Source organism: Thamnophis elegans, chromosome Z, assembly GCF_009769535.1.
Source record: "Thamnophis elegans isolate rThaEle1 chromosome Z, rThaEle1.pri, whole genome shotgun sequence".
NCBI classification, from domain to species: domain Eukaryota; kingdom Metazoa; phylum Chordata; class Lepidosauria; order Squamata; family Colubridae; genus Thamnophis; species Thamnophis elegans.
In genome coordinates, this window is record NC_045558.1 from 76,990,188 (window position 1) to 77,005,325 (window position 15,138).

Sequence of the window (15,138 nt, forward strand, 5' to 3'; positions counted from 1 at the left end):
AATAACTTCTTAAGTAATATTCCATGATTGAAGGAACAAAAAAAAACAGGCTTTATCAAGGTTTTATCTTGAAAACATAGGTCCTGTTGTGAGGATACATTTTCTGGAGACAATTAGAGGAACATCTTTACACCAGGATGCTCTAAGGATGCTATTTGGATACAATCTTTGTGAATGACCAGTCAGATGTCAAAATACATAATAGCACATTTGCATTAACAAAGTTTATTCACTCAGTTTTGATTTGATTTGTTTTTATTTTATGTTAATTAATCAATATATTTTTTCATTACATTGGCAATGTTTGTATATAAAAACAGAAGATTTAGAAGAACAAGATGTCTGTAAATTTTGAAATTCTGTTAAAATCTGATGTTATATCATTTATATAATTTGTGTCAGTGTTTGTTTGTTTATTATGCTGCCCATCTCACCTATAAGGTAGCTCTGGGCAGCTTACAGATTATAAAAAGACAAATACGAAAAAGAATTAAAATATTTAAATTATGCAATTTAAAATTTTAATAATATACAAATCAGGACTAAGAAGTGGATAGCATGGGAATGAAATCTTCTTACTCATCAATCATCTACAGTTATGAGCAGCCCTCTTGAGACCCCTAGCCCAGGAGGAAAAGCCAAGTTTTAATGTCCTTCTGGAATGCCCAAAGGGTAGCAGTTCTTATATTTGGTGGAAGAGTGTTCCACAGTCTTTACTTTGACCATGCTCGCTGGAATTCCTTAGCACAGCAGGCCACCAACCTTTGCAGCTTGGCAGCCCAGCTGGGGCAGAGGGAACTGGGCTGCAGGCAGACAGCTCCAGTCACATGAGCGATGAGCCAAAGTGCATGCACATGTATAAGGGCTACTCAGTTGTGTGATACTGTGTGCATATGTGCATCCTGGCTGGTTCCAAATAGGCAATGGCGTGGTAGTGAGTTGCTGTTGGGGACTCTGGCTTAGTAGACAGGCTCCATAGTGGACCTCTTCTGCTGGTGTGAGTTAGATAGGCTAGTCCCTTTGGAGTGAGACATCTCCTCAGATATCCTGGATCCATGCCACAAAGGGCTTTAAAGATAATAACCAATAATAATAACAACCTTGAATTGGATCCAGAATCAAACTAATAACCAATGCAGCTCATTCAACAACAGTATTATAGGGGTCTAGGAATTCTAGGCTCCCAAAACTGTACACTCTGCATCAGCTATAGCTTATAAATATTCTTCAAGGGTACTCCCATGTAGAGGACATTGCAGTAATTTAGCTGAGTATAATTATTGCATGAGTGATCAATGGCAGGGTGACAAGGTTCAGGTAAAGGCACAACTGGCACACAACATGAAGTTGTGCAAAGGTCTTTCTAGCCACAACTGCCACTTGTTCTTCAAGCAGAAATTGCAATCCCAGAGTGTGCACCGTTTTTTCTGGGTAGTTTTAACCCCATCCAGAACTAAAAATGATAATCTATCTGATCCTAATGTCCTTTACACCTACAGCCATGGTTCAGGTGAAACCTATTGTCATGCGTAGATATCCCTATGGCCTACAGGCACTAATAAAGGGCAGCTACAACATTGCTTGTATAAGTTGTATATTATCAGCATGCTGGTGATATTTCATTCCCTCATGTTGGATTGATTTCTCCAGAAGTTTCATGTAGACCTTTAAAAAGAGCAGAGAAATAATTGAGCCCTGTGGCACCCCACAAAGGAATGGCTGTGGGTTAGCCTATCGCTCCCTATTAACAATGTACAGGTAACCCTAAGGTTATGACCATTCATGTAGTGACTGTCAAAATTATGCGATAGCCTCCCCAAGTATTTATGACACATTCCCAAAATTATGCACCATGGCAGTTGTTCATCCTTGTGAACAAGTACAGAGGCACTGCAACATTTACCCTGCCTATTCCTCCCCTTCTGTCCACAATTGCTTCCCCTCTCCCATTCTGCCACACTGGAATCACATACCTTATGAAGATCTATCTCCTCTCTGCTGTGGTTTCTTTGAGAGTGGGACAATTTTTCTTCCAGCATTCATTTGGCTTGGAAACCCTTTTTGTGTGCTGAGACTAAAATGTTCTGGACACCATGATTTCATGGCCCAAAGTCCCCCAAGATCATGACACCCAGAACATTAACTCTCAGTGCAAAATATTTGCAAGCTGATGGGACACTTTATGGCAGTGCAATTTCATTGCCTCAAAGTGTGCCATTGGCTTGCAAACATTTTGTGCCATGAGGGAATATTCTGGCTACCATGATTTTGTGAGACTTCACGTTGCGAGATCACAGCTCCCAGAACATTTCACTTTCAGTACAAAACTTTTGCAAGCTGACAGGACCCTTTGAGGCAGTGAGATTTCATGGTCTTGGACAACAGAGAGGGTGGAGAGGAGACAGCTCACTAGATCTTCATAAGGTAAGTGATCCAGTGCATCAGGATTGGGGGGGGGGCAATTGCATGAGGTATCAAAGTGGGTCGGGGGAGGCCTTGGGTGATCTTAAGCAGTTGACTTCACTAGGCTCCCTATGCGTCCCCTATCCCGAGACACTTCATATGCACTGAATGACAAGCATATTTGATTAGCGAATGCGTGGGTGACATCAGGGAGTTTTTACATTCGTTTTAGTGATTCACTCCCAAGTGATTCACTTGGGTTATGAATATAATTGTCAGGTTCCATTACATTCGTAACTTGAGGACTACCTGCACATAATTACAGAAATGATAAAAAGCAGCATCAACTTATCAGATGTGATAAGCGGCTTCTAACTGGCGGCTCATTACATGAAAGATTTACTGAATTCCGTAAAGCTAGTTTCTGCTATTTGTGTATTTGTGGGGTTGGATGACAGCTCTGTGGATAATTGTATTTATAATATAGTTATAATTCTGACTCTAAGTTGACATTTATTTCAAAGTTAGCAACTGAGACCACACTCCTTTCATTTTTTTTCCATCACTGTAACTCTCTTTATGTGAAGCTTCATCATCATCAAAGAAAGTTAGTTTGTTTCTGTAAAAAAATGTAAACATGTTTACTCAATAGTATATTTAACATATATTAGAAGCCTGCAATGAGAATTCTTTCGCAATAAGCTTTCAGCATGAAATGAGATGCATTCAGTAATTATATGCATCAGTGCATTAAACAAGCATCTGGTTCTGAAGAAATAGCATGGCTCTGGCTTGTAGAAAAATGGACTTGGTATGCGGAAAAATAGCTTTTTATTTTTTTTCAGTCAGTTAATAATCATTTCTTACTTCTTAACATTTAGTGTTTGATAATTAATTAACCTACATGAGTTTCTAAAAGGGAGTAGGCAGTTGTATAAAATGAATAAATAATGGAAACATCCCTCTGTATATTCTATTACTGCTTTTTGTTTTAGGTTTTTAAGAAAAGGAGAGTTTGGCTGAAGTATGTAGTCTAGACAAGAGAATTTCATTTATTCCATTTATCATTCAAGTTCATTCTTTCTGCTTGATAAAAAATGGCATATTTTTATTGTGTGAATAGTGCCTATCAAAGGAACTTGACTCCTCTACCTCTTACTTACCAGTGCCAAGTGTTCAGAAGACTTATTCAATGTCTAAGCAGAATATCCACCTTTTTAAAATTTCCACATAACCCAATTAGCTTTATTGATTGCATAATAGGAAACAAAGGGAGAAAATGTGAGAAGAAAGAATAGGGAAAAGGGCAAAATAAAGCCTCTCATCCATTGACAGCTGTTTCACTTTTCCTCATAGTTGGGCAAACCCTGCCTAAAACAACAGACTCATTTTTTCATGTTCCTGTTTTATTGTCTCCTTCATTTGGACAATGTCAAAAATGCAGCTCCAAGGAAGAAACAAAGCACTATTATTGGCTTTTCTTGTCAATTTAACATAAGAAGAAAGCTGAGCTGGAGGTTTCCGTATAGTTTGTGATTGCTGAGCAGAGGAAATGCAAGTTGGGAAATTATAATTTATATTATGCATAGAGGAAGAAAGGGGAAAAATGTGGACAATGTGTGATGCAAATGCAGAATTAAAAAAGAAGAAGAGAATTGAAAAGTGATTCAGTTGATACCCGGTCATATAGGACAGTAAGCCATTAGTGTTTTTGACAAATTTTGACAAAAATTCAATTCACAAGTTCCACCCTGTGCCAGCCATGGAGGAGACCATGCCCGACCGTCCTGCCATTTTTGTGAAGCAACTTGCCAGCGGTGTGAGAAGAAGGGACATATCGCCAAGGCATGCCGCAGCGAATTCCCTACCACTATCAGACAGCCCAAAAATACACAAAGCCGTCAACAGAGGCCCAAACCAGGGGCCTGGCAGAAGTACCCACAGCAGTCTGAAGGCAACGATAGAGTCGCCAATCATACATTTGTTAGACAAATCTGCTCTGGGCACCCCAAAAAGCTGAAAGTCACTGTCCTCATCGAGGACTCTCCATGTGAGATGGACTTTGACACCAGGTCATCACTGACCATAATGCCGTGGTCAGTTCTCAAGCAAGCGATCCCGAAGCTACAAAAGCGGCACCTCCGAAACCCTGACATCCGCCTGTGTGATTACCAGGGAAACCAGGTCCCCATCATGGGCCAAGGCACCTTCTGGGTGAACTACAAACACTTCTGCGAAAACCTCCATGTGATGGTGGTCAGTGGTAACCTTCAGAGCTTCTTGGGGCTTGATTGGTTCCAAGCTTTGGGGATGGAAGTGACTGGAATCAACTCCGTGAGGGACGACGGCACTGAAGCCATCTTTAAGAAGTTCGAGGACATTTTCAGCACCGGTCTGGGTAAGTACAAGCGAACCCCAATTTCCTTTAGCTTGGACCCCACCATGGCCCCAATTAGGCGTAAACCTAGGAGAGTACCTTTCGCTCTCCGTCCTAAAATTGACAAAGAAATTGACAAGCTCATGAGCCAGGGCATCTTAGAGCCAGTCGATCACACACACTGGGAGATGCCTATTGTGACACCCGTCAAGTCTAATGGGTCTATCCACATCTGCGCAGACTATAAATGCACAATTAATAAAGCATTACAACAAAGCGCCTACCTTGTGCCCATTGTACAGCACCTACTACATTCTCTTGGTCCAGGAAAAGTCTTTGCAAAATTAGACATGGTTCAGGCATACCAACAATTGCCAGTAGATGGCGCTACCGCAGAGGCTCAAACCATTGTGACACACAGGGGTGCATTCAAATGCCACCACCTGCAATTCGGAGTTAGTATCGCCCCTGGACTATTCCAAAGCGTCATGGAATGACTTTTGCAGGGATTCCAGGAGTCGTCCCCTATTTTGATGACATCTTGGTATTGGCTGCAAATGAGGTGCAACTTTTAAAGTGCATACGAATAGTTTTAGCCAGAATTAGAGACAAGGGTCTCTGCCTCAAAAAAGAAAAATATCAGATTAATGTACCAAAGGTTGAATTCTTTGGGTACCTGATTGATGGATCTGAAATCCACCCAACCTCACAAAAAATTAAAGCTATTAAGGATGCCCCCACACCTCGCAATCAGACTAAACTGCAGGTGTTCTTTGGGCTCCTTAATTTCTACAGCATCTTTCTCAAACAGAAAGCCACCATTGCTGAACCATTACATTGCCTCCTAGCCAAGAACGCAAAATGGTCCTGGGGCAAAGCTGAGACTGCTGCATTTGCCACAGTAAAACAACTCTTGTCAGCAGATTCTTTCCTAGTACTGCCAGACCCTGCCATTGATGTTGACCTGTGCTTCCCCTTTTTGTTTTGGCGCTGTCCTCAGCCACCGCATGCCTAACAGCACCGAAGCCCCTATTGCATTTTACTCCAGGACCTTGTCCGCCATGGAGCAGAACTACAGCCAATTGGACTGAGAGGCTTTGGCTGCAGTGGCCAGAGTAAAAATATTCCACGAATATCTCTACAGCTGGGATTTCGAACTGATTATGGACCACAAGCCATTGTTGGGCTTACTGGCTGGGGATCGCCCCATCCTGGTATCATTATCCCCCCACATGACCAGGTGGATTATTTTTATGGCTGCCTACTACTACCATCTCATTCACTGACCCAGATCCACTTTAGGGCATGCAGATGTGTTGAGCCGCTGGCCATTGCCTGAAGTTCTAGCTGATCCCACACCCAAGATGCTGGTTCTTCTCGTTGACTGCCTGGAAACCGGACCTGTCTCATCTAGTGACATTGCACACCATTCTGCAGAGGACTCCACAATAAAGCAAATTTTGAACTGGGTGTGGAGGGTGTGGCCCAAGGGACCTGTTGGGGCTGATTTCAAAATGTATTTTGCCAAACGCAATGAACTGTCGGTTATTTACGGATGTTTGCTGTGGGGGAACCGGGTAATTATTCCCACCAAACTGTGCATTGCAGTATTAGAAGCATTACATGTAGGGCATCCTGGGATCATCAGGATGAAGTCTCTGGTAAAGAGTTACATATGGTGGCCTAACATGGACAGGGAGATCGAAGAATGAGTGGGCTACATGCACACCATGCCAGGAGTCCAGACCGGCTCCCCCAGAGGCGCCCACTAAGGAGTGGGAATGACCACAAGCACTATGGTCCAGGGTGCACATTGACTTTGCTGGCCCAGTACATGGCCAAACATTCTTCATAATTGTGGACACTTACTTGAAATGGTTAGAAGTAGTCCTGATGACTTCCACTACAGCGGAAGTGGTCATCAAGATGTTACGAAGACTCTTCTCCACGCACGGCCTGCCTGATATCTTGGTCTCTGACAAGGGGCCCCAATTTATGGCCATGCCATTCAAGACCTTCCTAGCATCGGAGGGAATCAGGCATGCCCTGGTCATGCCATTCCATCCAGCCTCCAATGGTCAGGCGGAGAAAATGGTGAGATCTGCAAAAGAGGCCCTCGCTAGGATGGGCCCAGGTGATTGGCACACATGAATTGACCACTACTTACTGATCCAACATGCTACTTACTTATCCAAACACTACTTACTGATGCTACCACTGGGAGAAGCCCAGCCCCTCTGAGATTCTCATGGGGTGCCGCCTAAGGTCACACTTAGACCGGTTACATCCAAATTATTCTTATCACCCCCAGACTCCACAAACAAGGTTTGATCTTTTACCATAGGAGATTTGGTATACGCCCACTACTACACCGGGGGAATGTTGTGGATTCCTGCTACAGTAATAGGGATTACCAGTACTCGATCATATCTGGTAGAGCTTGAGGATGGTAGGAATTGGAGAAGGCATATCAACCAATTCTGTAGCCACATTTCCAACTCCACACTTAGACAACCAATGGTAACTCCTTCATGAGCTAGCCAAAGCCCTACCCAAACAAAACAAAATAGCAGTCCTTCCACATCCAACTCATGCCCGAGAATATCGGAAGGAGCTCCAGCCACGGCCTGTGAAAAGTTCCAGGAGTTTCCACCAGAGAGAGTTGCGGAGCAAATAAGTCCATCCAACTTGTCCAAGGAAACCACTCCCATTGAATTGCGCAGGTCAGGCAGAGCTACGCAAAAGTCCACCTACCTGCGTGACTACGTCACCAGTTGGATTGTTCTATCCTAGAGGGGAGGGTTGTTAGATATTTTCCCACACACACTGACAGTGGTTTCCACCAAGGTCCTCTGTTACGACGGGAACAGAGGTTTAATCCCATTGGTCAAAGAGTCTGACAGATCCCTTCAAAAGGGGCTGCTGTCCGACCTTATTTGTAATAAAGAGTTATTGTTACTGAAGCCTTTGTGTTCCTTCCTTTACCCGATCTAACAAGATCACTTTAATTTCTCATACATAATCAAACAGGTATCTAATAATAACATTGCTTTGGAAGCCCTAAATAGATGATGACGCTCCCATACTAAATGAAACTATACCACATGTTCTATTTAAACAACAATGGTATGCATGTCAGCAACTGAACTGTACTTTCAGAAATTATTTATGAGAATGCTAGGATTATATGTGGCCTATTGTCTTGCATATTGGTACTATAGTAAAAACCAATAAGGCAATAGCCAAAATGTTTGGTACCTATATAAATGAATTACATAGATATTCATCAGTGCAGTTGTATTTTGGCTATTAGTACATAATTCCAAATATAATACATGCTAACTTTAACAGTTATGTGTTAATAACCAAAATACAACTGCACTGATGATAATAAATAACATAAAGAATCATGGTCCAATATGGAAAAATCTGTTATTATATGTGTTCTTTTGTTCCACTTACAAACCAAATATTGTAAAAGCAAAATACCTTGGCTAGTGACCATGGGAAAACAATTGAATTAGGATAATACAGACATTAACATAAATTCAGTAATAGGCAACCCTGATAAAATTTTATTATCTAGCAAGCTACAAGCCAAATCAGATAAAAAAGTGATTATATTTGAGGGTCTGTAACTTAATCAAAGTTTTTGCATGATTAGGAATATGTGTTTATATCTTATATCTTATTCTATTTATATCTCTATCAATTTGGAAGCATATGCAAATCTTAAACCTAGTTAAAGCAGAATTTGATGTAGAATATAACATTTTGACTAAGTTTTTCATTCCTTGTCACCTGTGACAAACTGTTTAGCTCACGTGGCTTATTTGTGACATAAGAACAATTCAATTCTTGGTCTAGTGCTAGGATTGGGTGAATTTTTGGTTTACTAGATAACTTCCTTGTTCTCTATTTTGCAAGTATATTTTATTGGCATGTGTAGTGTCCTTCATTTTCTTTGAAATTCCTTTGCTATCGAGTGAATCAATAATTAAAGTTATGGTTATAATTTTATGGATAGTACAGTAGAAGAATGATGATTAAAATGATTTTTATGTACCAAATTTCAACATAGTGAATGACTCAAGAATCATAATATATTTGGAACCGTTTGGGACAGCATTTTTATTAAGAAAGTGTTGTAGGGATTTCTGCCTTCATCAAATTATATCCCATAATACTCTGAGCCATGCGCATCTATTGTTTGTTCTTTTGTTTATTTTTGCAGAACTTCTTGTTATATTCACTAAAAATGCTCTGCTGCTTTTCTTCTTCTTCTTCTTCTTCTTCTTCTTCTTCTTCTTCTTCTTCTTCCTCCTCCTCCTCCTCCTCCTCTTCCTCTTCCTCTTCTCCTTCTCCTTCTCCTTCTTTTGAGTTAGACTAGAATCCTAGATCTGCTTCTACAGTATTTCTTAGTAGTTAAAGACTAAAAATGCATTGTTCCTTCCTCTTAAAGCTCAGCTGGATTATAGAATAGCAGAGTTGGGAGGGACCTTGGAGGTCTTCTAGTCCAACCCCCTGCCTAGGCAGGAAACCCTACACCACTTCAGACAAATAGTTATCCAACATCTTCTTAAAGACTTCCAGTGTTGGAGAATTCACAACTTCTGGAGGCAAGTTGTTCCACTGATTAATTGTTCTAACTGTCAGGAAATTTCTCCTCAGTTCTAAGTTGCTTCTCTCCTTCATTAGTTTACACCTATTGCTTCTTGTTCTACCCTTTGGAGAATAGTTTCACTCCCTCTTCTTTGTGGCAACCCCTGAGATATTTGAACATTGCTATAATGTCTCCCCTAGTCCTTCTTTTCATTAAACTAGACATATCCAGTTCCTGCAACCATTCTTCATATGTTATATACAATTGGACTGTGTTGATAAACAGAAAGGAAAGCTATAAAGATCATCAGGTTCAGTTTGCCTTTTTAAAAGTTTGTTATGCAGAATTGTCCTAGTTGAATACACAACTATTATCAAAACAAGTTTGATCTAAATATTTCATTGCCTGATGGGGAACCTTGCTCTGCAGATACACTTACTGTATGTATGTACACACATACATGTACATTACCCAATGGTAATAATCTGTCATCACCAGAGACAATTACTTTTTAAAAAATATGCTAACCATGTGTAATGGCACAACCATTTGAATGCAATATTGCAGGCTAACTTTGTCCACAGCCAGGTGTTCAATCCTGATTGGCTCAAGGTTGACTCAGTCATCCATTATTTCGATAAAATATGGACCCAGATTGTTGGGGACAATATCTGGACATTTGTAAATCACTCAAAGTGCTGTAAAGTACTATGGAGCAATAAATAAATCTAATTGCTATTGTAACAGGGTATATAAGTAATTGAAACATAAACACACTCACTAGGTTTCTTGACTAAAATGTGATTGGCTAATCTGAAATTCAAGATGCTATACAGAGATTAATAGATGCATATATAGCAACCCATGATGTCAAAAAGACGGTTCCACCACAAATCCGCGGTAGACTAAAGCGCGCTCGACGAAAGCGCGTACATGACGTCATCACAGCGCGACGAAAACGGCATGCTGTGAGCGGTAAATTTAAAATTAACGCGAAAACCTTACCCTAACCCCCCCAAATCTAAACCTAAACCTAACCCTAAGCCTAACCCTTAACCTAACCCTAAACCTAACCCTAAACCTAACCCTTAACCTAACGCTAAACCTAACGCTAACCCTTAACCTAACCCTAAACCTAACTCTAACGCTTAACGTAACCCTAACCCTAACCCTTAACCTAACCCTAACCCTAACCCTAAACCTAACCCTTACCTTTATGTGAATCGGCTTGCTTTAATTTAATTTTAATTTTAATTTAATTTATTTTTAATTTTATTTGTCGCGCTGCTGATGACGTCACATACGCGCTTTGATCGGGCGCGCTTTAGTGGACCGCGGTTTTGACGGGTCACGAAAAAGACAAGTGTTTCAGCATCAATGACAAAACCACAAACTTGTGTTCTGGAATCACTTGCATGCTTATATTAAGATGCATGCATTATCATTTGTCCCCTTCATACCAATGCGTGTGAATTATGGGCAGTAATTAAAATGCAACAGTAAGAAGTCAGTTATATCTGGGCTGCAAACCTGGAATAACCTAAAGGATAGTAAACAGATACAGATACAACTTGACTTTTTATTCAGCTCAAAGATGTTATCACTAAATAAAAACATTTTTAAAAACCTATCATCATAGGCCATTCTAAACACTATACTTTTGTGAAACTCATCTAAATTCAAGGTATTCAAGTCCTTCCTATATGAACAATGCTGAAAGACACAGACAAAAACTAGACTTTTCTTATTTGACAATCTCAGCTGCTTGATCCTCTCCCATTCAGTGCACTGAGCAAGATGTTTCTATCAAGGTTTAAGGGTTTCTGAAATAATTAAGATATTTATTGAAAATGTAATAAGATGAACATATTTATTAACATTTATCATAATTTTACATATTATTTGAGATTGAGATTTGAGATTTATTAGATTTATATGCTGCCCTTCTCCCAAGGACTCAGGGCGGCATACAACAATTAAAAGAAACACATGATATAAAAGTTAAAAAAATAAATAAATGGAATATCCCAAACCCAATTAAAACCCAATTAAAATTGACAATACATTTTTTTTAAAAAAAATTGAATTAAAATTAACAGCGATCAATACTGTATTTTGTTTTGTTCAGGCCAGGCTGGCTTGTTGGAAAAGCCAACTTTTTAGGGTGCGTCGGAAGGACCGGAGGTCGGGGATTATACGAAGCTCCGGGGGCAGCTCATCCCAGAGGGAAGGCGCTCCCACAGAGAAGGCTCTCCCCCTGGGGGTCACTAGCTGACACTGTCTGGCTGACAGCACCCTGAGGAGGCCAACTCTGTGGAATTCCACTGGACGATGGGAGGCTATCGATGGCAGTAGGTGGTCTCGCAGGTACCCTGGGCCTAAGCCATGGAGCGCTTTAAAGGTCATAATTAGTACCTTGAATCGCACCCAGAAGACAACCGGCAACCAGTGCAGGCTGCCTAAAAGGGGTGTAACATGGGAGCACCTAGGTGCCCCCATGATAACCCGCGCAGCCGCATTCTGGACCAGTTGAAGCTTCCGGGTGCTGTTCAAGGGAAGCCCCATGTAGAGAGCATTACAGTAGTCCAGGCGAGAAAAGATGAGGTCATGAGTGACTGTGCACAGAGCATCCCGATCCAGGAAGGGGCGCAACTGACGTACCAGGCGAACCTGGTAAAAGGCCCCCCTGGTCACGGCCATCAGGTGTCCTTCTAAACTAACAGGATATCCAGGAGGACGCCCAGATTGCGGGCCCTTTCTGAGGGGGCTAAAATTTCTCCCCCTATCATCAAAGATGGAGCAAGATGCACAAATCGGGATGACGGAAACCACAGCCACTCTGTCTTGGCGGGATTGAGCTTGAGCCTATTCCTCCCCATCCAGATCTATACAGCCTCCAGGCATCGGGACATCACGTCGAGGACATCATTTGGGTGGTCTGGGGTAGAGATGAAAAGTTGGGTATCATCAGCATATTGATGATACCGTACCCCAAAACCACGGATGATCTCACCCAGTGGTTTAATATATATGTTGAACAGAAGAGGTGAGAGAACCAACCCCTGGGGCACCCCACAAGTGACATGCCTCGGGGTCGATCCCTGCCCTCCAGTCAACACAAAAGTGACCGATCCGACAGGTAGGAAGAGAACCATCGTAAAAAGGCGCCCCCCACTCCCAACCCCCTGAGTTGTCGCAGTAGGATACCATGATCGATGATATCAAAAGCTGCTGAGAGGTCTAATAGGACCAGGACAGAGGAGCAGCCCCTGTCCCTGCCAGAGATCATCGACCAACGCGACCAATGCCGTCTCCATGCTGTGTCCAGGCCTGAAACCCGACTGAAACAGATCCAGGTAGGCAGCTTCATCCAGGGACTGGGGAAGCTGACGTGCCGCTGCACTCTCAACAACCTTCACTAGAAAGCAAAGGTTGGAGACCGGACGATAGTTGGCTAAAGAAGCTGAGTCCAGGAAAGGCTTCTTAAGGAGGGGCCTCACCACCGCCTCCTTCAAGGTGGTGGGAAAGAACCCCTCTCTCAATGAAGCATTGGTAATCACCTAGAACCAGCCTCGTGTTACCTTCCGGGCAGCCGAGACTAACCAAGAGGGACACAGGTCCAGCACACAATTGGCAGCACTGAGTCTCCCCATAATCCTGTCCAGGCCCTTGGGGGGGTTACAGGATCAAACTCATCCCAGATGGTCTCCACAAGATTCATCCCCGTCGACTCGCCCAAATCTACCCAGTCAGAGTCTAAGCCTGTCCGGATCTGAGCTATTTTATCCTGCAGATACTGAACAGATTCTTCAGCCCAACCCTGCAAGGGGTCTTTCCCAGCTCCTTGGTTAAGTAAGGAGCGGGTCACCCTAAACAGGGCGGCTGGGCAGTTATCTGCGGACACGATAAGAGCGGAAAAATGCTGCCGTTTTGCCGCTTCTATTGCCACTAAGTAGGATTTAATATGAATTCTTACTAGTGTTCGATCAGATTTGGACCGGCTGGCCCTCCAACCACTCTCTAGGCGTTTTTTTCCGGCATTTCATCTCCCGGAGCTCCTTGGTAAACCAGGGGACTACCCGGGATCGACACCGGGTCAGAGGCCGCAAAGGCACAACACGATCCAAAGCTCCAGTGGCCGTCCTAGCCCAGGCTTCCACTAGGGCTTTGGTTGAGTTGTGAGCAAGGGATTCAGGAAAAGTCCCAAGCTCCACCAGGAACCTAAGAAATACATTCATTAACTAGAAATGAAGTTTTAAAATAGAATATTCCCTTATCATTTGAAAAGACTGCAACTGCTCATCAAGTCTTGGTTATGATCTGCTTAGATTCCTTCAGTTTATCTAATTGGAACCAGGAGAGGGTGCTTTTAGCTCTGTGCTTTTCTCTGAATGAGAACAAGGAATAAGAAGTCCTTGTTCCATAGAGCAAAGGAAAAAAACTCCAAGTGTAGTAATTAATGCACTCATAAGTCTGTTGTGAAGAATAATGTCTCTTTCTCCCTTTTAATTTATGGAAATTAATGAGCTGTAAATGTTTTGGCCCTGTTTTTCCCACAGAGTCAGAAAAACTACTACATAATTATTCTGATCTATTTATTCCCATCCCTACCACCACTTTGCCCCCCCCCATTTTTATAGCTGATGTTGCATTTTTCCAACAGAATACTTTAAAAGAATCATTTTGCAATACATGCCACTCATGTATTGCAAAGTTCTACAGTGACTTGGATTTTTCCATAGTAGCTCAGCAAAGTTAAGTAAATGAGCCCAGGATGATGTAAATATCTCTCAAAATAAAATTTAGGATGAGTGACTCTCTGGATTTGATATTTTGATATTTGTTTATTTTTTCTGAATGAAGGAAAAAACCAAATTATTTATAGGAAACTCTACTGCTGGTGAATACTACTTAATTCACTTAATGAATGTTACTAAGTCTAGTTTTATGCACTGATGGTTTGCAAGTATAATATATATCTGTCTACCTGGCAATATTGTACCAGTTCTCTACATGCAGTTTGGATTGGTCATTTACATAAATGATACTTTGTCTTTGTCCCAAAGGAGTTTGATTTGATTCATTATTTAATATTTGGCAAAATCCGAGGCCACATCTGGCATTTAAAAAAAAATCTTAATCTTTATATCATTGAAGAGGTTGAAAAGTACAAATAGAGGCATCTAGAAGCCAAAAAGATACGCCCTATGTCATTGGAGCAATTAGGTAATCTGTCTTTTTGCATCATGACATCATCAAGCAAGTACTTTGTATCATGCGTTTGATGTTCTTAAGTACTCGCAATGTTGTGTGATCCCTGTGCTTGTGCTGAAATGTTCATAGATAGTCAGAAGGGAATATATACTTTGTACTAATTAATGATTTACTGATTCACTCATCCTCCACCAACATTATGGTAGAATGACTAGATAAGAACAAAATAATCTCTTTACTATTCCATAATACTGAATTGGATCTTTCTTTGAAACAATTAATTTGAAGAAAGTACTTTTAAAATAAATAAATAATAAAACCTTTTATTCTGAAAAAAACAGAACCTAAATCCTAAATAATATTTTAAAAATAAAAAAGTATTGCAAAAATTAAAAATGTGCACTTTTCATACAAATTTAAAATTTTACTTGTAATAATTGAAATAACTTGCTTTTAATACAATTTATAGGGCTGAACAGTTGGATGTTAATGAAAATAAAATGGTTTTAGCTAGATGAGCTATGCAAGAAAAGAAGGAAAA

General features: G+C 41.2%; 1 protein-coding gene across 1 annotated transcript in view; it reads left to right on the forward strand.

Annotated features, from left to right (window-relative positions):
• Positions 1-15,138, forward strand: part of CNTNAP2 (contactin associated protein 2) — a 984,443-nt gene that overhangs the window by 98,004 nt on the left and 871,301 nt on the right. The window contains 1 exon segment of the mRNA XM_032235887.1: positions 4,148-5,153. Coding sequence (XP_032091778.1) covers positions 4,148-5,153 — 1,006 coding nt within the window.